This window comes from Sycon ciliatum, chromosome 1 (genome assembly GCF_964019385.1).
Source record: "Sycon ciliatum chromosome 1, ocSycCili1.1, whole genome shotgun sequence".
NCBI lineage: Eukaryota > Metazoa > Porifera > Calcarea > Leucosolenida > Sycettidae > Sycon > Sycon ciliatum.
In genome coordinates this window covers 77,304,637-77,328,643 of record NC_088643.1, presented here as the reverse complement: position 1 = coordinate 77,328,643, position 24,007 = coordinate 77,304,637, and the positions used below count along the sequence as shown (strand labels likewise).

The 24,007-nt window shown below is 48.6% G+C and overlaps 1 protein-coding gene across 2 annotated transcripts in view; it reads right to left on the bottom strand.

Annotated features, from left to right (window-relative positions):
* Nucleotides 1-2,415: 2,415 nt before the first annotated feature.
* LOC135805575 (lipoxygenase homology domain-containing protein 1-like) overlaps nucleotides 2,416-24,007 on the bottom strand; it is a 28,137-nt gene continuing 6,545 nt past the window's right edge. For both annotated transcript variants that reach the window (XM_065319633.1, XM_065319631.1), the window contains 20 exons: nucleotides 23,616-23,813; nucleotides 21,800-22,046; nucleotides 20,828-20,942; nucleotides 20,397-20,477; nucleotides 19,549-19,597; nucleotides 18,663-18,825; nucleotides 15,519-15,669; nucleotides 13,662-13,764; nucleotides 11,403-11,571; nucleotides 10,827-10,981; nucleotides 10,415-10,606; nucleotides 10,035-10,191; nucleotides 9,519-9,679; nucleotides 9,177-9,263; nucleotides 8,563-8,698; nucleotides 7,747-7,907; nucleotides 7,469-7,535; nucleotides 4,554-4,691; nucleotides 3,943-4,136; nucleotides 2,416-3,515 (listed from right to left, as the gene is read on the bottom strand). In XM_065319633.1, coding sequence (XP_065175705.1) covers nucleotides 2,916-3,515; nucleotides 3,943-4,136; nucleotides 4,554-4,691; nucleotides 7,469-7,535; nucleotides 7,747-7,907; nucleotides 8,563-8,698; nucleotides 9,177-9,263; nucleotides 9,519-9,679; nucleotides 10,035-10,191; nucleotides 10,415-10,606; nucleotides 10,827-10,981; nucleotides 11,403-11,571; nucleotides 13,662-13,764; nucleotides 15,519-15,669; nucleotides 18,663-18,825; nucleotides 19,549-19,597; nucleotides 20,397-20,477; nucleotides 20,828-20,942; nucleotides 21,800-22,046; nucleotides 23,616-23,813 — 3,324 coding nt within the window. In that variant the 3' untranslated portion in view covers nucleotides 2,416-2,915. The remainder of the gene's footprint in view (nucleotides 3,516-3,942; nucleotides 4,137-4,553; nucleotides 4,692-7,468; nucleotides 7,536-7,746; nucleotides 7,908-8,562; nucleotides 8,699-9,176; nucleotides 9,264-9,518; nucleotides 9,680-10,034; nucleotides 10,192-10,414; nucleotides 10,607-10,826; nucleotides 10,982-11,402; nucleotides 11,572-13,661; nucleotides 13,765-15,518; nucleotides 15,670-18,662; nucleotides 18,826-19,548; nucleotides 19,598-20,396; nucleotides 20,478-20,827; nucleotides 20,943-21,799; nucleotides 22,047-23,615; nucleotides 23,814-24,007) is intronic.

Genomic DNA, 24,007 nt, shown 5'->3' with positions numbered 1-24,007 from the left:
AACAAAGTCCGTCACAGTAGCTCTGATCTGGCGTTCATGTACGGGCGGTAGATAGCAGGTGACACTACAACCAGTACAGGCAGTAGATCTACTGCTTAGGCTTTTCTCTCATCACAGATAAGAAAGGACCGAATCGGCGAATGGCGAATGACATGACATCGCATTGTCGGTTGTTTCGTTCATTGTTGGTCGTTTCGGACGAAAGAGCTAGCGTCGAGTCTATGCAACGTCGTTGCTAGCGGCGTGTGTTTAGAAGCTACACATCTTCCTCGGCCTCCTCAGTCCTGTGTGCGTGCCTGGCCTCACGCTGATGTTGCTGTCTAAATGATTGTGGTGAATGGTTGACTACAAGCACCGACCGTGCAGCTACTAGCTAGTGATAGTCGCGGCCATTCCCGAGTCGAGATGTCCAGGTACAAGCAAGCTGACTCAACAAGTAGCTATGATCGTAGCAAGTCGGTTGCTGACTCGGTGAACGAAAGTCGCCTGAAGGCTTCCCACCCTATCCGTGCCTATCGCGACTGCAATGCGGTGGCGCAGGATGCCGTCTTTCGGCAGCGAGTCGACAAGGAGAGGCAAGCGTCATCGCTCTGGCAAGAACGTTGGTCGTTCCTCACACAAGTCGACCAACACGGCAGGCCCCGCACAGCACCAGCATTGCCCAGTAAATGGGCCTTTTTCGACGAGAAGCCTGCCCCGGCACCGCCGACGCGTCAGAAAGAGATCGGATTGGCCGTTCGCCAGCCTTCCGCTACAGTCCGTAACTTGCGCAGCATTGAGAGAACTGACAGCCGAGCCAGGAAACGAACGGATATAGGCAGTACGTACGCAATGCAGTCTTAGGCCGGCCGAGGGAATCCGTTACTTCTGAGCATTTCTCCGGCACCTACCCACGCGGTAAAGCCCTGCACTGCTGGATGATGGATGATCTGTTCATGATGATGATGATGTGAGTGTGTGTGTGTGTGTGTGTGTGTGTGTGTGTGTGTGTGTGTGTGTGTGTGTGACGATGTGTATGGTGCGTATGTGTATGGCGCGTATGTGTATGTACGAGTGGCGAATCAGAGTGTGTTTGCGTAGGATGAGATTGCAGGCAGGCGTCTTGTCAGGTTTATAAACACTGTCGTGTCCTCCAAAGCACTTGAACTTCACACCGCAAAGTACAGAAACCCAAGGACATCTCTATACACAACTGACAGCCAGGCCTGGCTGGTAGGAAAAGGAAACTCACTACCCATTGAGAAGACACTGCCGTTTACAATAGCGGCATTTGGCTCGGGCAAAGACATCAGTGAGTGATTGTTTGGGCGATCAGGCCTGACACCTTTGCAAGACTCTTTGAACCGACTGTGGGGAGTAAGAGTTTGAACAATACAGCGCCGCTACCTTTACTTGATCAAATGCAGCAATATGATGTGACCATTTAACCCTGCCGTACACTGAACAGTGCCATTGGATGTATGGGAAGGATGCTGGAGGACAGCGCTGCACAGACTTGCTGAAGGTATTGACGTAATTGCATACCGAGCAATTTTTGGTCTGAATTTTGCTGATGACGCTCCCAGTAAGTGTGCAACGAAGTCATCGCGTTGCATAGCAGGCTTAGTACAATGTATCATTATCCGAACCTTCGTTCAGTCACTTACTCAGCTGTGTGGATCTTCATTGCCCTTTTGATGGGACCAACGGACGTGATTACTCAACTTTTTCTTTTTGTTGAATTGCCATCTTGACGTACTCGCTATGCTTGTTCACTGTGCCCTTGTATTCATGAACTGTTTTTGATTTGCAAATCACGTGCAAGTATCTGCAGTTTTTTACACTCCTGGCTTCTTTACATGGATTTAATGCAGCACTGTAGAACAGAAGAAATCCCATGAAACCCTATACATACCATGACCATTTTTACTGCTCTTTGAACGTCGTGTTGGTGTGCGGGCTTGTAATCAATAACGACAATAAAACTATTGTGTCATCGTCTTCTCTCTCCCCTTCTCAGGCTCCTGCTGGTATTGCCAAACCGGCCAACAGAGCTGGACATGCCCGGTCTCATTGACCTATCATACACAACAGAGCTGGCCATGCCCGGTCTCATTGATCTATCATACGTAAAGGTAGTGGTGCCTGCAGTGCATCTGCCAACAATATTGCTACTGCGTACTGGTGTCAGGTCAGAGCGTTGGACTACTTCAGTCTTGTTACAAGGCCGTAGCATGGTGATGTACATGAGTCAGTCTCACAAGATACAAGTTGTGTCTTGTGAGACTGACTTCTGTACATCACCATGCGGCTACGGCAGGGGAACCACTGAGGGCTACACAGTCTAATACATGCAGGTGTTTCACTACACTCAAGTGTATTGTTCTGATCTCACAGTAATAGACAATGCCCACACAGTGATGGACGATGGCCACATTGATACAAAAAAGCTCCAGTTGTTGACACAAAGATGAACACTTATGCCAATTTGTCATGTACATGTATTAGCAACTGAGAGGGTGCGTGATAACACACAGCAGGGATCACAACAGTGCTTGGGAGAACATACCCACACAATCCGTCTGCATAGCTTAAAAGAAAAGAAGCTATCAACTAGCAGAAGCAGCAGTCACGCATACATTAGAAAGCAGTGCAATTTATGTACAATACTGATTTGCATCACTAGCCATGCAGAAAACGGTTGGAGTATGGCTTGAAACAAATCCATTCTTGTGTCCACCAGATACAAAGCAATACATCCACCGGCATAAGGCAGAAGTTCTAGACTGGAGCATGCCAACCAGGTGCACGTCAGAAAGTGTTCGGAAGAAATGCTTACAGCAGGGGGGGGGGGGGGGGGGATGCCTCAAGGCATTACACCTCGACCAATCTGGTGGATGCCCGCTCATGACAACAGGGAGCACCGAGACGCACTGCTAGTCACCATCATCTTCAAAGTCACTTGCGTACTGATTTGAGCCATCATCATCGTCGTCGTCATCATCATCATCATCATCATCACTTTTATCCTTACCGCTATAATCGTGCTCAGCATTGGGGCCACTGTGTACATCGCCATCATCTCCATCATCCTCATCCTCATCATCATCCCCAGCATTCTCTGAATCGTCATCCTCATTATCATCCTCAGCATTCTCTGAATCGTCATCCTCATTGTCGTCTTCATCCTCGAACTCTTCACTTCCATAGCCGTTGTTCGGTTCATCAGCTCCGCTCACGTCACCATCACCATCGCTGTCGTCCCCGGCTAATCTATCAGCATCAGCTCCGCCGAGTGAAGAGCTGTCTGCACTGTCGTTGGCTCTCAGATCCAGGAACAGACCAGGCAGCTGCCTTTTGGCCAGCCACCGGCCGCACGGGAACACCACAGGTGCACTGCTTCCCAGCGTGAGCACCTTTCTCACCTCAATCCGATCAAGGTGCCAGTCAGCAGCCATGCCACTGTTGTCGTGAGCTATACGTAGCTTCAGCAAGCGTCCCAGCTGAGTGGCGGACTCCACTTTGAAGACATCCTCCTGAGAAGGACACATGCACAGCGGTAAGCTCCAATGTAAAAGAAGAATTCAGCCACAAAGTCAAAACCTCACCCAGCCAAAAGGATTGCACTTGTACACTGCGAGAAAGGAGAGAAACTACCAAGATACTCCAATCGGTCATCCCTCACGGTTCAGTTACATAATGAAGGAGCTCTGATGTACTGATGGTGTACAAATCGGGTTAACATACACGTAATTCAAAACCCCAAACACTTACGTACATTGTAAGTTTGTGTAAGTATGGATGTGAACGTCCTCATACCCAGATTACTGAATAGATTGGTAGGGCTGACTAGTTTTACCCCTTTACCAACTGTACAGGGTTTCAGCAAAACAATTGCCAATGTTCTAAACGGGGGGTGTGGTCTGTGCAGCTGTTCAACTTTACGGATCCTCAGACACTGACCTGGTTTCGTTCAAATTTGTTCTTGTGAGTCTGGGACTTCTTGAGCTGCAGCCTGCCCGATGTTGACCTCTCTCCAAAGAGCGTGATGAAGACATTGGCATCAGTGCCGGCACCGCGTACATCACTAGTGTGCACAGTGAGTTCATACGCCTCGCTAACATCACCGATGTCAACCTTCTGGCTGCTGTCCTTGCCTAGAAAGAAGGAAATCACAAAAAAAGGCATGGCGCTACAAAATGTCCAGATAACTAACCTTTCTCGCATTGCATGAACTACAGTCAACTTCGCTAATAACGACTGCGGATATAACGACAATTCGCGAATAACGACATAATTTTCATGCCCAGAGCAAAGTCCCATCCAACTGTGACACATATAATGAGACTTCGTGTATAACGACACTTCGCGAATAAGGACACTTTTCTGATGCCCCGCCGAGTGTCGTTATAAGCGAAGTTGACTATACACGCATGCCTTTACTGATAATATCAAAGTGACGAACTGAGCGTCATTCTACCGGTATTACCCGGAAAAACTGGCTGAAGTACTACAACATCAGCACTTACACTCTGTGCCGGTCTGATCAAGAAGCTGGCATTTCAAGTACTTACTGTCTTTGCCTGAGCAAAGAGGCATTTGCAGTGTGGAGCCGGATCCCCTCAACCAGCCATCAGTGTCCTTACAGCAGTACTCTATTCCACTGGCTGTGGCGATTCTGACCGTCTGAATACACACGTCAACACCTTTGGCTGGGCAAGGATGGAACAGGAGAGCAAGACATATACCAGGATATCGTGAGGACGACGTGTGTCAACATGACTGACTGTACTGATATGTGTAGTGAAATGCACTAGTCACATGACTGACTGTACTGGTATGTGTAGTGAAATGCACTAGTCACATGACTGACTGTACTGGTATGTGTAGTGAAATGCACTAGTCACATGACTGACTGTACTGGACTGGTATGTGTAGTGAAATGCACTAGTCACATGACTGACTGTACTGGTATTAGGCCTAGCCCAAATTTGCCGGCAATTCTTCCAGCAAAATATCGAATTTTCCAACAAAAAGAAATTGCTGGCAAATTCCGAGCAAAATATCGAATTTACAGAGGATCCGGGTGTGTTTTGGTAATTTTATTCAAATTTCGTTGGTTTCATTGGGCCAACGTCGTGCTGAAATAGCTCGTGCAGGTTGTCAGGGGTACATAAATTTGAAATCATGCTCCAAAATCCGTAATACTGACACCATTATAAGTTTTGCTTTCCTCGTCAGAGTCACCATCCACTTTTACCAAAGTAGACGGTTCATTCGAAGCCATTTTTGCCACAAAGCAGGAGCAAAATGGAGCAAAATATCGGAAACGAAAGGCAATGCCAAGCAAAATATGGAAAGTGATCGGGCAAAATTGGCAAAATATCGAAGCGCCCCGAGCAAATTTGGGCTAGGCCTAACTGGTATGTGTAGTGAAATGCACTAGTCACATGACTGACTGTACTGGTATGTGTAGTGAAATGCACTAGTCACATGACTGACTGTACTGGTATGTGTAGTGAAATGCACTAGTCACATGACTGACTGTACTGGTATGTGTAGTGAAATGCACTACAGTCAGTTTCAAAAAGATTAGCAATCCTGGTGATCGCCCGGGGAGTTTGCTGTCTTACCGTATGAGCGCCCGAGCGCTGCCTGGAAAAACTCACTGTGAACTCGAAGAAATATTCCGCGCGAAAGCTTGAAAAATGACAACTCACTCAGCCGATCAGGTCGATGTCGGTACAGTCGTGTACGTCTGGTTCACAACAAACGAGTTCTTCCTCGTATCGATAATGGAGTCAGAGAGGACATGTCGAAAGTGTAGTAAATGCCAAGGCTGATGAGCGGCATGGGTCCCAATATGTTTTGTGACCAAATCGTTTCTTTGAGCTGCGATGCAATTTACTCTCACCATGTGACGAAAACGACATCGACACAGACTCATTCCCGAGGCCATGACTTGGCGAAGCTATCCGTATGACTTCGACAACATTTTGAGAAAAGCAGACGCCTGTGGAAGCGGATAGAAGACGGCGTTGACTTCTAAATTCAAATAAATTGGCGAACTTGAAATACGAAAATAATTCTCAAAAAGAAATCGATCGATCGATGTGCCGGTGTATTCAACACGTAGCTACAGCGCAATGACTTCCGTATTCACTCACACCGTTTCAGTGTTGTGGGTGTGTTCACATGTTCTCCATTTCTTTCCTTGGCGCTGATAGGTGGAATTCTCTGCCTGTCTCGTGTCGTCAGGTTGAGCATCTATCCGTTTTTGTTTCGCTCTGTAAAGAGCACTTAGGGTTCCCTGTAACAAGACGGCAACGTCTGTAGGGCCTTCCCTATCAAAATAATAAATTCTACTACTACTACTACTACTACACATGGCGTGAGCCAGTCAAGTGTCAGTCAGTTCGGGAGGAAGCGGGAGCTCCAACAACAACAATCGTGAACAACAACAAGTCTGCTTGATCACCAAAAAACAATGAAAACAAGTGTGAGTTGAAGATAGGTTGGGATTTGAACTCACAACTTCATGGTCAGCAGACAGCATCCATAACCACAAGGCCAGAAAGGAAGAGATAAATCGTGGGTTTTAATAGAAATATCGATACTGGCTTCCAGGGCAAATTGCAAACCATGGGAAAAGGCCGGAAACCTGGCCGAAATTCTAACTCCTTAACGGCTGGTCCAATTGTTCCGAAACCTTCACAGAACAATTTGCCGTGCCCAAACCAGCCATTTTATGTACTTCGTTGTCCAATTTTCCCTTATCTTCATACCTTTTAAGACCAAAACCTGATTGCTAATCTTTTTGAAACAGACTATAGTCACATAACTGGCTGTACTGGTATGTGTAGTGAAATGCACTAGTCACATGACTGGCTGTACTGGTATCAAGAGTACATAACCAAGAGTGTGCAACTGCCTGCACAACCTCTATGCTGTGCTGCGACGGCAGAACTTCACATCACGTGACATGGTTCAAAAGGTTATGCTGGCAAACAGTGCAAATTTGCGCAAAGTGACCACAAGAGAGTTGTATCCAAAGCTGGGCTGCGTACAACCCAGTATCTATCATGCACTAGAGTGCACGGGTTCATCACGTGATGTGAAGTTCTGCCGTCGCAGACCCCATAGCTGGAGTTGCACACTCTTGGGTTATGTACTCTTGCTGGTATGTGTAGTGAAATGCACTAGTCACATGACTGGCTGTACTGGTATGTGTAGTGAAATGCACTAGTCACATGACTGGCTGTACTGGTATGTGTAGTGAAATGCACTAGTCACATGACTGGCTGTACTGGACCTACTGGTATGTGTAGTGAAATGCACTAGTCACATGACTGACTGTACTGGTATGTGTAGTGAAATGCACTAGTCACATGACTGACTGTACTGGTATGTGTAGTGAAATGCACTAGTCACAGGCTGCTCATCTTGGCCTGCCTTCAATCACATACTACACATGTGTGTCTTTGCTTACCATCCTGCTGTACCTTCACTCGCTTGATGTCCCCAAGGCTGATCGCTGAGAAGGTAAACTTGTTCGCCTGTAGAGATGGAACAGAACAATTCCAGAACAACCACACAGTAAAGAACTCAGCACTGCCTTGGGGAATCATGATTTGGTTTGGCACATAGATCGAGTGGTGATGGTGCTAAAATTTGAGATAGAAGTCTAATATTGGTTGCACATGAAAGAGTCTTGCAAAGGCTTCAGGCCTGAGTGCACTGGACAATTTGCGAATGGCGTCTGCTCACCTTGCCTGGATTCCACAAAGTCTTATTCTTCTTCGTTCTCCGTGCAGTAAGATGGCGCACTCCAGTATCGCCGCGTAGTCCAAAGACCTGAATGGAGATCTGGGGCTCATTTCCCGACGACTTGATATGAGCGCAGTGCAGCTCGATCGTGTACTCGACATCTATTCGTCGTAGAACACACGCACGCACGCACACACACACACACACACAAACACATACACACATACACAGATGCATGCACGTGCACACACACACACACACACACACACACACACACACACACACACACAAACACATACACACACATGTATGTCCATTGTCTTGGCTTTATTAAGTGAATGGTTGTCTGGTGACTTAAGTGTACGAGGAACAGCCCAAAAAAGCCACAGTCTTTACTCGAAGGCAGCCTAGAATTCACTCTCCAACATCCTGACCAATGTTGTTTAGCAAAGCAAGGTCCACAGTGTGATTACAGACTTTTACTGCACACACATGCTGGTTCACTGGTTCACTCACGTTGCAGAGGAGTAACACAGGCAGACTGGGCACACACATGCTGGTTCACGGTTCACTCACGTTGCAGAGGAGTAACACAGGCAGACTGGGCACACACATGCTGGTTCACGGTTCACTCACGTTGCAGAGGAGTAACACAGGCAGACTGGGCACACACATGCTGGTTCACGGTTCACTCACGTTGCAGAGGAGTAACACAGGCAGACTGGGCACACACATGCTGGTTCACGGTTCACTCACGTTGCAGAGGAGTAACACAGGCAGACTGGGCACACACATGCTGGTTCACGGTTCACTCACGTTGCAGAGGAGTAACACAGGCAGACTGGGCAGCGAGTTCCCGCACAACCTGGCCGTCCGCTGCCTGATCCTTGCACAGCCACTGGCCACATGGGAACGTGTACTTCGCCCCGCTGGTGAGATTTTCCATGCGGATCTGCATGCACGGGTTACCACCAAGATACCAGCCGATGGCAATGCGGCGTAATGATCAACATGACAGTGAAAGTACACAAGGCACCGTGACGTTAGGAGTACAGGCCATCCACACATGCATTTCATTTATAGACATTTGAGACAGGAATGGACATGTTTTCCAGCAGCGGCTGCCCGTGATGATAGCTAAAGAGGCAGAGCTTCAAATACATTTTTTACAAGAAGAGTGTGACACACAAAAACATTTGTGTCGCGTTCTAATAATTTAACTAGGACGAAATCAAACTTCAACCAATGATGTACTTGTACCTGTTACATGGGTCCCAACAGTACTCTGTGGACTCTGTGTACTCTGTGTACTCTGTGGACTCTGTGGACTCTGTGTACTCTGTGGACATTTGCCGTCGCAGACTAGCGGGCTATGGGAAACTGCGAAAGTCCAGTGATGGTAATATTGGGCAGATCACAGTATGCCCTACCTTATCCAAATGCCAGCCTGGAAACGGGTTGGCATTGTCATGGAAGACACGGAGTTTGTATGGCTCACCAACATCACCAAGGGCTACCTGCATGCAAAGCAAAGGCAACATAAATTACCGGGTATGCTTCTTTTCGAAATGTCGAGTCGGTTTCTACATGTAGGTATTTCAAGTCACGAAGTGATAATTCTAATTTACTGCAGAGAAGGAGATTGGGAAAGGCTGTCACTCTGTCCTGTTGCAAGTACTACCTACCACATGCAAGAAATCTATCAAGAACCAGTGATAAAGACTGGAGGGCCTGCAAATTATCATTCCGTTTCCTACATTAATATGTCTCACCTTGAACTTGTCCAGCTCCCCTCGTTCAAAGTTGTCTGCCTCGTTGTCAATTTCTACAACGGCAGAGATTCCACTATCGCCGTACAGCTGCAGAAAGACACGAGCATCTGTACCGGCATCGCGGACGTCACTTGTCCACACCCAGACTGACCACTGAGTTTCTGTATTGCACACGGACACAGCATACTGCAAAGTCATCACGAGTGCACACCCATGCACTGTACCATGATGTCACTGAGTGATCAGTATTGTATGTGATACGGCCTTGCGCTCATGCATGTCATTGAGTGATGATGTCACTGAGTGATCAGTATTGTATGTGATACGGCCTTGCGCTCATGCATGTCATTGAGTGATGATGTCACTGAGTGATCAGTATTGTATGTGATACGGCTTTGCGCTCATGCATCTATTATTTCGTGTATTCCGGTCCAATGACGAGGTGAATTGAATACAAGTCGCTAGCTCACGCTAGGAGCAGTCTGGAACACCCTCAGTGTACCACTATTTGCTTACCTCCGCTGTGAACTGCAGAGGATGCGTCGTATGATGCTGTGGAGTCATCAACTGCAAAGAGTGTCCGCTCTGTCGCTTGATCACCTTCCGCATCGTCCAGCCATTGGTTGCACATGAAATTGTAGGTTTTATTGGAGGAGATACTCTCTATTGAAACCTGGACAGATGGGGAAAAGAACATAGATGATAACTGAGTTTGATATAAACTTGGATGACGAGCGAGGGGGAGAGCTAGAAACAGAGCCTCGGGAGAATGGAATAATCCATTAAGGATGAGTAGGGAGACTAAAGATTGAAACGTTATAGTGCTGCGTGGTACGAAGAGTTTACACCGCATGAGGAGATCTTTGTTCAGTAGCAGACTGGCTGTCGTTACAAACCTTTTCTAGAAACCAGCCTGCGTTGAGTCCCTTGTTATCATGTCCAATAGTTATAGATGTGATGGGTTGAATGTGTTCATCCAGAGCCACGATAAAACTGTCCACTGCACCCCGTGCGAATAGAGTTCTCGATGATGCCAGCGAGCTGCTGCTGCTGCTGTCCACGATGTGATGGTCTTGATCTAGTGTGACCTGTAAGATCGCATGGAGAATGGTAACAGGACATGGTTTTGCAATGGTTCGGCTTGATAAACGTCCCAATGAAACACTCTGAGTGTGAGTATGATGAAAGACGTGAGAGTTCTGTACTGAGCCGAGAATTGCGAAGCCATGTTGACTAGATCATGATTCTTCAGTCTTAGGACTGTAGTTGCAGCCAACAACATCCTATCCTTCCTACAAGAGTTCCTACAGAATAGCTTGCTGGGTGTTGCTGCTGCCGCTGCTCATTCTGGTGTTGACTGGTGCAGCCGGTGTGCATTGTTAGAGTGACGGTAGCATCCGTGCCAGCAAATCGCTTGTCGCCTGTCCAGGTTGTTACCCGATAGAAATTCTCATTGACGTCCTCTGTGCGCAAGATGTGATTGTACGCACACATGTACACACACACACACACACACACACACACACACACACACACGCACACATACACACACATGCGCACGTGCACATACACATGTATACACATACACACGCATGGTGCAAAGTATACACACATAAGAGATCTTCGACTTTGCAGGCCCTTTTCCTTCATGTACAAGTAATGACAATACACATTGTCTATACTTATGTCCCACACGGAGGCGATGATATTATGTTTCTCCAGCTAGGACAAGCATGTCTGTGGCATTGGTAAGGTCCAAGTGATTCCCTCGGACACGTTTCACAATTGAATACACGCACAGCTTGAAAGTTGCTAGTCATCATAATGATATAATGCAACGCCGGCAGCTATGTTGATGTGATGACAAGCGACCCTAATAGTTACCTGCGGTTGAGCCAGGCTCCATGCAGCTAGCAGGATCGCTGCGGGATACAACTTGGCATGACTCTGCTTCCAGGACGCAAGACACCTGGCCGTCGCCCTCGTCCTTCGCCAGCCATCGCTTGCAGGGAAAGCGATAGAGCACATTGCCGACGGTGTCCTCTACTGATACCTATAGTTGAGTGCACAGAGTGAACACATGACCCCGCCACAGGTCCCATCTTGTCACAGAGTGAACACATGACAGCCACGGGTCCCATCTTGTCACAGAGTGAACACATGACCCCGCCACAGGTCCCATCTTGTCACAGAGTGAACACATGACCCCGCCACAGGTCCCATCTTGTCACAGAGTGAACACATGACAGCCACAGGTCCCATCTTGTCACAGAGTGAACACATGACAGCCACAGGTCCCATCTTGTCACAGAGTGAACACATGACAGCCACGGGTCCCATCTTGTCACAGAGTGAACACATGACAGCCACGGGTCCCATCTTGTCACAGAGTGAACACATGACAGCCACGGGTCCCATCTTGTCACAGAGTGAACACATGACAGCCACAGGTCCCATCTTGTCACAGAGTGAACACATGACAGCCACGGGTCCCATCTTGTCACAGAGTGAACACATGACAGCCACGGGTCCCATCTTGTCACAGAGTGAACACATGACAGCCACGGGTCCCATCTTGTCACAGAGTGAACACATGACAGCCACGGGTCCCATCTTGTCACAGAGTGAACACATGACAGCCACGGGTCCCATCTTGTCACAGAGTGAACACATGACAGCCACGGGTCCCATCTTGTCACAGAGTGAACACATGACAGCCACGGGTCCCATCTTGTCACAGAGTGAACACATGACAGCCACGGGTCCCATCTTGTCACAGAGTGAACACATGACAGCCACGGGTCCCATCTTGTCACAGAGTGAACACATGACAGCCACGGGTCCCATCTTGTCACAGAGTGAACACATGACAGCCACGGGTCCCATCTTGTCACAGAGTGAACACATGACAGCCACGGGTCCCATCTTGTCACAGAGTGAACACATGACAGCCACGGGTCCCATCTTGTCACAGAGTGAACACATGACAGCCACAGGTCCCATCTTGTCACAGAGTGAACACATGACAGCCACGGGTCCCATCTTGTCACAGAGTGAACACATGACAGCCACGGGTCCCATCTTGTCACAGAGTGAACACATGACAGCCACAGGTCCCATCTTGTCACAGAGTGAACACATGACAGCCACGGGTCCCATCTTGTCACAGAGTGAACACATGACAGCCACGGGTCCCATCTTGTCACAGAGTGAACACATGACAGCCACGGGTCCCATCTTGTCACAGAGTGAACACATGACAGCCACGGGTCCCATCTTGTCACAGAGTGAACACATGACAGCCACGGGTCCCATCTTGTCACAGAGTGAACACATGACAGCCACGGGTCCCATCTTGTCACAGAGTGAACACATGACAGCCACAGGTCCCATCTTGTCACAGAGTGAACACATGACAGCCACGGGTCCCATCTTGTCACAGAGTGAACACATGACAGCCACGGGTCCCATCTTGTCACAGAGTGAACACATGACAGCCACGGGTCCCATCTTGTCACAGAGTGAACACATGACAGCCACGGGTCCCATCTTGTCACAGAGTGAACACATGACAGCCACGGGTCCCATCTTGTCACAGAGTGAACACATGACAGCCACGGGTCCCATCTTGTCACAGAGTGAACACATGACAGCCACGGGTCCCATCTTGTAACACTACATGTGCTCTGGGGTTCTGTAGCGGGCACTTGTCGGGTGACAAGCACACACACACGCACACACACACACACACACACACACGCGCGTATGTACAGGTGCCTGCACGTCTTCGGACGGTGTTGGCAGTGGTGTGTACATCTCGTGTGCATCAGGATGACCAAGGCATGAACATGAACGCATGCACCTAATATTCAGGGTGCGCTTTCGGGAGTACTGCACAAAGCACTTATCGGAAAGAGCTTAACATGCCACCTCCAGCACACCACCCAGGCTACAAAGGTGAGAAGGGGGTGGGGGAAGGTCATATCCCCCCCCCCCCCCCCTCATGCATGGGCACGCAGCAAGCTATACAGCCCAAAATAATATAACATGTACGATATTACATGATGCATATGCTAGTGTATTGTAGTAATGGCTGGCATTAATTGCTTACACGGCTATTGCATAATACTGTCACCAACTCACCTCATCCAGGAACCAGCCTGGTCCGAACCCAGAATTGTCGTGACCAACAAAGATGCGATCAATAACGCCAAGCGAAGGACACTTCACGACAAATTTATCGACACTGCATTGCAGAAAGAAAATGCCAGATAGACTAGTGAGTAGTGAGTAGTGAGTAGTGTTAAGGATGGCAATCATACAATCATCATGTGCATAGGCTTGCCTGACCTTGGTCAAACTATACATCGGAGTACCTGGTCAAACTATACATCGGAGTACCTGGTCAAACTATACATCGGAGTACCTGGTCAAACTATACATCGGAGTACAGTAAATATCGGATATAACGTGCCCCTTTGATTTTCGAAAATGTATCACTATATCCGGTGCATCACTATAGCCGATTTGCATGTTTGACCGACACATGGCACATGCCTGCACGTGAAATGATGCGTACACGCTGGAAAAAGCATGCTGAAAGTGCATGCATGCTCCGCGGACTGTGTACCGGTGCATGACACAGAGCAGTGCATGGCAGTGCAGTACGAGTACAGACTGTACATGTACTAGAACTTCGATACATCATGTGGCATGGCTGCTTCTTCAGCGTGTTCTCCAAAAAAAGCCTGAGCTGGATCCGTACTCACGTAGATCTACTCGGTGTCCAACGAGTTGCGTAGAGCCAGAAATAGACATGAGTGGCTGTGTACGTGAGTTGGCAACATCATTGTGAGAGGCAACACAGCCAGAAACGGACAAGAGCATGCAGAAAGATCACTCTTGATCATTATATGCGATATTTTCCTGTACATTTGATATGGTTTGCTTCCTGAAGTCCATCACAATAAGCGATATATCGGTATAGCCGATAATAGTGTATATAGTGATATTTTAGCTGTATTTTTTCTGATTTGATTTTGATTTTGACGTGTTCTATCACTATAACCGGTATATCATTATATCCGGTCACTTTATAAACGATACTTACTGTACCTGGTCAAACTATACATGGGAGTACCTGGTCAAACTATACATCGGAGTACCTGGTCAAACTATACATCGGAGTACCTGGTCAAACTATACATCGGAGTACCTGGTCAAACTATACATCGGAGTACCTGGTCAAACTATACATGGGAGTACCTGGTCAAACTATACATCGGAGTACCTGGTCAAACTATACATCGGAGTACCTGGTCAAACTATACATCGGAGTACCTGGTCAAACTATACATCGGAGTACCTGGTCAAACTATACATGGGAGTACCTGGTCAAACTATACATCGGAGTACCTGGTCAAACTATACATCGGAGTACCTGGCCATATTCAACAGCTACCGTATTGTATTTCCCCGGCGAATACAAGTAGCACCTTCTTATACGTAACATTAGGGCCAACACAGGGGATGTGCCAACACAGGGGATGTGCCAACACAGGGGATGTGCCAACACAGGGGATGTGCCAACACAGGGGATGTGCCAACACAGGGGATGTGCCAACACAGGGGATGTGCCAACACAGGGGATGTGCCAACACAGGAGATGTGCCAACACAGGGGATGTGCCAACACAGGGGATGTGCCAACACAGGAGATGTGCCAACACAGGAGATGTGCCAACACAGGGGATGTGCCAACACAGGGGATGTGCCAACACAGGGGATGTGCCAACACAGGGGATGTGACTTACAACCAAACACGACTTACTACTGAAGTGAATATATTGAAATGATATGACATGGATCTGATAATGATAATGTGGGTGCGACTTTCAATTGAGTGCGACTTACAATAGGGGAAATACGCTACGCAAAACAGTCTTGATTTTGTCCATACCCTAGTGGCACATGTTCAGTTCTCCAGTAACGCTTCCCTCACCGTTTCCGCTCAAAGTTAGCCTTTGCATTCTCGAGAGGTTGCGGTCCGCTGTCGCCATGCTCACCGAACATTGTTACCATGACGTTGGCGTCGGTTCCTGCTCCGCGGCAATCTCCAGTTGTGGTGGTGATGATGTAGCTCTGATCCGCAGCTGAGCGAAAGAACGGACAGGAGCAAAAAAAGCAAAAGTCATCTATGAAGAGCAGCGATTGCTACAGTAAGGATGTTGTGTGTGTGTGTGTGTGTGTGTGTGTGTGTGTGTGTGTGTGTGTGTGTGTGTGTGTGTGTGTGTATGTGTGTGTGTGTCCCATATGGTGCAGCGGTATGTGCAGCGATTTCCAATCGATAGGTTGCGGGTTCGATTCCCGACGATTATGGTCACACACGTCTTTCTTCTCTTTCTCAGACTCTTCCTGACTTTTCTTTCATTCTCCTGGGTGGTTACCAACAGCCAGTGTATGCCGGAGTATGTGGTGTGATGTGTGTGCGGGAAAATAAATTTAAAAAAGACCAAAAAGTAGGGATTCACTGGCCAGAAAAAGCCACTTCATAGCTGTGTGGTGTAGACCAGGCTGAATAGTGGCGGCCAATTCTTCAGCCTTGCAAGCTGTTGAATGGTGCAATCCCAGCACAAGTTGCTATGGCTTCTGCTGTAGCATCGCTATCATCGCCTCTGGCGATGGGCGTCCAATGGTCCAATGGTGTGTGTGTGTGTGTGTGTGCGTGCGTGCGTGCGTGCGCGCGCGTGCGTGTGTGTGTTTCGTCGGCCGCAGGATATTGCGAGGCACAAGTGTAAGGGAGCATCTCATAAGTTCGCACTTTTTTTGTAAACGTAACGCATTTCGAATAGACTTTACCCCCCTACCTCCCCCCACTATTTGAAAGTCTTATCGCACATTTTCAGTGTAGATCTACTGTACATGTCCATGCCATGGTATGCACAATCATGTACAATGTTCATGTACATGGACATGGACGCTAGTGTTGAAGTGAATGACATTCAGTAGTACCACATCTACTGAGTACAAGTAAGTTTTAGTTACAGTCTTAGTTCAATCAATATGACATGTACACACACATAAACAGAGTTCCTCCACAACGACTGTACTGTCAAAGCTGGCCAGGTGGCAGGTACACGGTTTGATCAGGCTGGTGTGACATTTGACACCTCTGAGTAGCCTGCATGCGTAGTGCAAGGGTTAGATCTACTACACCTAAAACACACCGGTACCCTGCTGTCTGAAGCGGTCTAGCACAAGCACTAGCACTGTATTGTACACATCCAGAAAATGTGCGAACTGTCATTTTTCTATCCGAAATGGGCGCTACCCCCCTACCCCCGTTTCGAAATGCGTTACGTTTAGAAACAAAATGCGAACTTATGAGATGCTCCCTAACGCTGTTCGCGCGGCCCGCGCGCGCTGAGTATGGCGTTCCCCGCCCGGTGGACAACACGTCTCCTGGTCTGCCCCGTATGGGGCCACATAGCCAGTCATGGCAGTGGAAGAAGGAAGGAAGGAAGGTGTGTGTGTGTGTGTGTGTGTGTGTGTGTGTGTGTGTGTGTGTGTGTGTGTGTGTGTGTGTGTGTGTGTGTGTGCGTGTGTGTGTGTTCTGTAGAGTGTTTACATCTAACTAATGGACATGCAGATAACCTAGCTTGGGGTAAAGCATGCCTAGCTTGGGGTACAGCATGCCTAGCTTGGGGTACAGCATGCCTAGCTTGGGGTATAGCATGCCTAGCTTGGGGTACAGCATGCCTAGCTTGGGGTACAGCATGCCTAGCTTGGGGTATAGCATGCCTAGCTTGGGGTACAGCATGCCTAGCTTGGGGTACAGCATGCCTAGCTTGGGGTACAGCATGCCTAGCTTGGGGTACAGCATGCCTAGCTTGGGGTACAGCATGCCTAGCTTGGGGTACAGCATGCCTAGCTTGGGGTACAGCATGCCTAGCTTGGGGTACAGCATGCCTAGCTTGGGGTACAGCATGCCTAGCTTGGGGTATAGCATGCCTAGCTTGGGGTACAGCATGCCTAGCTTGGGGTATAGCATGCCTAGCTTGGGGTACAGCATGCCTAGCTTGGGGTACAGCATGCCTAGCTTGGGGTACAGCATGCCTAGCTTGGGGTACAGCATGCCTAGTTTGGGGTATAGCATGCCTAGCTTGGGGTACAGCATGCCTAGCTTGGGGTACAGCATGCCTAGCTTGGGGTACAGCATGCCTAGCTTGGGGTACAGCATGCCTAGCTTGGGGTAAAGCATGCCTAGCTTGGGGTACAGCATGCCTAGCTTGGGGTACAGCATGCCTAGCTTGGGGTACAGCATGCCTAGCTTGGGGTACAGCATGCCTAGCTTGGGGTATAGCATGCCTAGCTTGGGGTACAGCATGCCTAGCTTGGGGTACAGCATGCCTAGCTTGGGGTACAGCATGCCTAGCTTGGGGTAAAGCATGCCTAGCTTGGGGTACAGCATGCCTAGCTTGGGGTACAGCATGCCTAGCTTGGGGTACAGCATGCCTAGCTTGGGGTACAGCATGCCTAGCTTGGGGTAAAGCATGCCTAGCTTGGGGTACAGCATGCCTAGCTTGGGGTACAGCATGCCTAGCTTGGGGTACAGCATGCCTAGCTTGGGGTACAGCATGCCTAGCTTGGGGTATAGCATGCCTAGCTTGGGGTACAGCATGCCTAGCTTGGGGTACAGCATGCCTAGCTTGGGGTAAAGCATGCCTAGCTTGGGGTACAGCATGCCTAGCTTGGGGTACAGCATGCCTAGCTTGGGGTACAGCATGCCTAGCTTGGGGTACAGCATGCCTAGCTTGGGGTAAAGCATGCCTAGCTTGGGGTACAGCATGCCTAGCTTGGGGTACAGCATGCCTAGCTTGGGGTACAGCATGCCTAGCTTGGGGTACAGCATGCCTAGCTTGGGGTATAGCATGCCTAGCTTGGGGTACAGCATGCCTAGCTTGGGGTACAGCATGCCTAGCTTGGGGTATAGCATGCCTAGCTTGGGGTATAGCATGCCTAGCTTGGGGTATAGCATGCCTAGCTTGGGGTATAGCATGCACAGAGCAAACTGCACAAGCACATGTACTTCAGCTTGTCACAGTCTCTTGCATTTTCTGCAACACACAGCAGCGCATCTACTCACACGCCTCAGCAGCTGCAGGTTCACTTGCTTCTTCGCTGGGCAGGAGTTGTCGGGTGACCTCACCATCTCCTGTGTCCCGCGCCAGCCATTGGCTGCATGGGAAGTCATACTCAACCGTGTCCTCCAGCTCTTGTCCTTCGATGCCCGGATCAGATATCTGTACCTGTGACAATTTACAAGCCCGGAAAATCTATGATCAGTACTGGTACTCTGAGCTGATAGGGTGATAGTCTGCATTGCATGAGCTGAAACAGGTGCTCTGTGGCTACCAATCCCAGTGCTACAACGAAGTACATGAAATACAGAAGCCAATTTTCCCAGAACCATGTTATTGTGTTCAGTGTTGCTGCATCTGCAAGAATATTTGCGCGGCTCTCAACAACAAAAAGAAAAAGAATAAAGCGGGATTCACAGAAGCTTTTTTGCGATGCGACACGCGATGCGACGCGATCTGCGATGGATGCGTGCGATGCGAACTCGCGAAATACCATTCACAGAAGAAGTCAGCTTTGCGACAAAGTCTTGCAGATTTGGCTACGTCACCATGATATTCGCGCGGTTTGATACAACTTGTACAAATTTATAGGCAACTCTTGAACCTTTGTACAACTTTGCTGTAGAAAAGGTCAAAATCGTACGCCAAATCGCTTGTCGCATCGCAAAAGTTGAGCCAAGCTCAACTTCTGCGATGGCCTGCGATGGCCCAGTTGCGTCAGTTGCGTGGGGTCCGCGATGGTTGCGATTTGGGGATTTCCCGGTTTCGCGGCTGTCGCATCGCGTGTCGCATCGCAAAAAAGCTTCTGTGAATCCCGCTTAAGACACTTTTCATGGAAGATCAGATATGTACACTACAGCTAACCGGCGTTAGACATGATGTGGAAACTACCTTTTGCAGAAACCATCCTGGCCCAAATCCGGTATTGTCATGCTCCAATCTGTGATCAACAAAACAACAACACAGCGGCAAGAAACAAAATGTCCAGCCTCCAGTAGAGAGCACGAAAGTTCACAAAAATTATACCTGCTGTGAGCGCAGCTAGTTGAGCACCTGTACTGCAACTCATTGGCGTAATGCTGCATGTACTAGCGATCCACTCCGACAATTTTGGTGGGTGCTTGAATACGCACCTTCGACGGAAAAACACCCATGCCGCATACATCCACAAGCGGTGTATGACATCCCAGGCATATGTGGCACTCCAGGTGTGTGTGTTCAGGTGGAAATAAAGTGTTTATTAAAAAGTGTCATCTCACAAATCATAACAGGAGTCTTACGCAGACTAACTCAGTTTTCACAGAAAGTTTTCTGTATTCGTGCCATCAACAGTCCCATTCAACACCAACCTCAAGACTCAAGACTCAAGACTCAAGACTCAAGACGCAGATGCAGCTCAAAAATAGGTGGGTTGGTGTTGATCACACCAATGATTTCGAAGACATGATCAAAATTCTTCGTATCCCTGTCCCCCAGTTGCCAGGTCATGAGTTCCAAACTATGTGCGCCACCGTCCAGCCTAGCCAAAAAATACTTCGTCTTCCACTGAAGCAGAATGGAGCCTAGTGTCATTCACTTATTCAATGCAAAGTCTCCACTTAGATGGGTCCATTCCTTCGTGCATGCAAGAATGTTCTGCTGGGTCTCGGAAGTGGAGATGACCTAAGCTAGGAATGGAGAATGCATGTTGTCTGTCATGTCTACCTGCTGCGTTTCACACTCATGGTAAAGATCCTTACATGATTGAGGAGATCCTACCGAGTCGAGTAGCTCTCATGCGGAACACTGACACAGCACTGCGGTTGAAATTGTTACTCTTCCTACAGAACAAGAGCAGCAGCAGCACACACACACACACACACACACACACACACACACACACACACACACACACACACACACACACACACACACACACACACACACACACACACACACACACACACACACACACACACACACACACACACACACACACACACACACACACACACACACACACACACACAGCATCACATGCACTGGTAGTAGAATCTGGAGAACTGCAAGCAATGGGTAACCAGTCCGCTTGGCCATGAACAGATATCATTGAACCGAACAGCATTCTTTGGAGTTGGGTGCGATAGTTAACCATTAGAAAGAACATACAGCTCGCGCTCGTGTATCTTACCCGTTCAACATTTGTGTTTTTGGCGTCGCTCCTCTCTCCCCGATCAGTGTCACAAAGACGTTTGCGTCCGTTCCGCCACCTCGCACATCACCCGTACTGACTGTGATTTCATACACTGCACAGAACAAAGAGATACCACGTGCACAGCATTTTCTGTGTTCAAAATATTTAATTTGTACGAAAGCAGGAAGGTTATGGTTTATATGAGAATCATGTCGGTCGGTCAGACTGACTTTTCCACATCCACAAGAATCGGCCATCATAAGGATCCAGGTGCCGATGCAGCTCCAAAAGCGGTGGAAGGCGAGCGTATCAGACGCCATTAAGTGGTTTTAAGGACTGAAAAGTCCACTCACTGCATCCATGTTACCTTCATGCCGGGTCACAAGTTCCCAATGCGAGTGTATGTCTCAGCACACAAAGATCTAATTAACGGCTGTGAAGTACTGTGCCCAAGGTTTGGCAAAGTCATCTCTGCTATACATACATAAGACTGACTCATGGAATTAGCTGCAGAGCCTGACTTAGTCATCCTGTGCTGCGGTTTGGTGACCTGGCCAAATCTGCTTGAAGTACAGCTGTGGCCAACGAAATCCAACGCACGTGCCGAAATCAGCGCCAAGGCTCATGCGACCACTGCGGCCCTCGGATCAGTGTAGGGAACATAGATGATGTAATTGAAATGGAAACGCGGCGCTGCTTTTGACTCGTGGGTCGGACTCTTTTGGCCCCGACTGTGCCATGTAACCCATACAACAAGTCAAGAATGTTTGTGGACCAGGTGATTTCCCCCTTGTGTCAAATATTGAGTAGCGGGAATTTGTCCAGGATACCTGTGTTACAGTCTAGCTTTTCTCCCGTGTTAACAAACATTCGTGTTACATGTGTTTGTGTTGAGCGGGGTCCACTGTGATGAAGGGTCAATGTAGATCTACATGACTGTTATCAATACAAGCCGCTCAGTCAGCTAACCAGTATACTCAGTGCTTTGCTTGACAGCAGTGTGGCCGGTGTGTCTGGACTGGCCAAGCCGACTTGCGTCATTCTTCGATGGCGTTGCCACGCTGTTGGTGGGCCGCAGATCCCGCGAGATGTGACAGTCGGAGTGGAACAGCGACAGCCACCGGTTGCAGGCGAATCTCCAGCGCATGCCCGTGCTGGTGTTTGTGATGAAAACTTCCTGCAGGTACCAGGCGTGCTTCTCCGACAGTCCATCGTGCTGCAAACACCCACGCAGTACACTGCTACAGTACACTATTCTGTTCAGACAGGTGAACGTGCATTAAATTATTAAAGGGGAAGTTAAGGCAAAAATCAAAATTTCACCAGTTGTAGTCTTCGGGGTGCTGAGTCGAATGGTCGTGGTCCGAGGAAGCTGAGACGCTCCCTTCCTACTCTAATCCCAAACGAACTCGCGCACTTCCACCGAAACTGGGTGACTGTACCCTACTAGATGGGGATTTGTATGCAAAATGTCACTAAAAGCGCCATTTCGTTCTTATAAAAGCACGGATGACCGCGATTGGCCCATATGTTGTAGTCTTTTTGACGCTGCGTCGACTGGTTTTGGTCCGAGAAAGCTGCGATGCACCGTTCCTCCTTTATTCCCAATCGAACATGGCTGAACAAGCGGTCACGTGCTCCTGGGTGCCCAAATCACCTGGTCACCGCGCCAGCAGGCGACAACTTTCGCACCAAGGTTCAACTCGAGTTCAACTCGAGTGACAGGACTGTACCCAAAAAAGTTCAAACAGGCTAGTAAGTTGTACCCTGCAGGCACCGTGACCAGGTGACTGGTGTACGCAGGAGCACGTGACCGCTTGTTCAACCATGTTCGATTGGGAATAAAGGAGGAATGCTGCATTGCCGCCTTTTCGGACCAAAACCAGTCGACTCAGCGTCCAAAAGACTACAACATATGGGTCAATCGCGGTCATCCGTGCTTTTATAAGAACGAAATGGCGCTTTTAGTGACATTTTGCATACACATCCCCATCTAGTAGGGCGCAGTCACCCAGTTTCGGTGGAAGTGCGCGAGTTCGATTGGGATTAAAGTAGGAAGGGAGCGTATCAGCTTCCTCGGACCACGACCATTCGACTCAGCACCCCGAAGACTACAACTGGTGAAATTGTGTTGCCTTAACTTCCCCTTTAAAGTCGCACCCCCCCCCCCCCCTCCCTTTTCAGGTCTGCCATATCATTTCAGTATACTTGAAGTGCCCACTTCAGCAGTAAGTCATCATTCCCTTTGTTGGCCCTGCATTTAAAAAAAATCTAAAATGGTGCAACTTATGTTCGGTAAATACCGCTCATTCAACAGAGATGAGATACCTGCTCAGTTCTTGTATGTTATGGCTATCATGCATCCCTGCACTTTGGTGATAATTTGGTGATCATTTGCTCCATTCCAAAATTTACCAAGTCAAAAGTACTGAACATGGCTGTATGCCCAAAGTACACACGGCAAAAAAACGAGCCCTAGCGGGCCAACACATATACCAACCACCTAGCGACCATCGGCCGATGCCCGTCCATTCCAGGGCACTAGCACCAGTCCGGCCTATTTCGAAAAGGTTGACTCGCCCAATTTGTACACACCGGTACATTCCGATCTAGGGTTGAACACCAGGCAGTCCCTGGCTGAAATAATGTTCACTTTCTGTTCAAGTATCTCAGTTGGCCTGATCACCTGAAACCCCGTTACTACTACAGCCCTGTGCTCACACACAATTCACGGTTCACCAGACTTAACTCACACACTATTCACGGTTCACCAGACTTAACTCACTTCAATGGTAAGAGAGCAGAGCTCGCCAATGTCGGGGCCCTGCAGGAGAAACACGCGCATCTCGCCGCGCGGGAACATGAACTTCTCGTTGGCATCGATCACTTTTCCACCATCATCGTCGGCATCGTCTACCATGCTTGGCGTCCAGAGTCGACGCTTGCTAAGCTTGCCATGCGTGCCATGCAGAGCGATGAATACCTGAGCAGAAAACAACCAGATGAGTGTCAATGTAGATGCATCAGTGCAAACCGTCTTCAAAGAAACAGGGCCGGCCCGTCCTAACTGTAACACCATGTCAGGGAGTTTTCAATACTTCTGAAGTACACTGTACATGGATTGGTTGGTGGAGAATGTCAGAACCTTGTATTGAAAAGAACTGCTGCAACACAGTA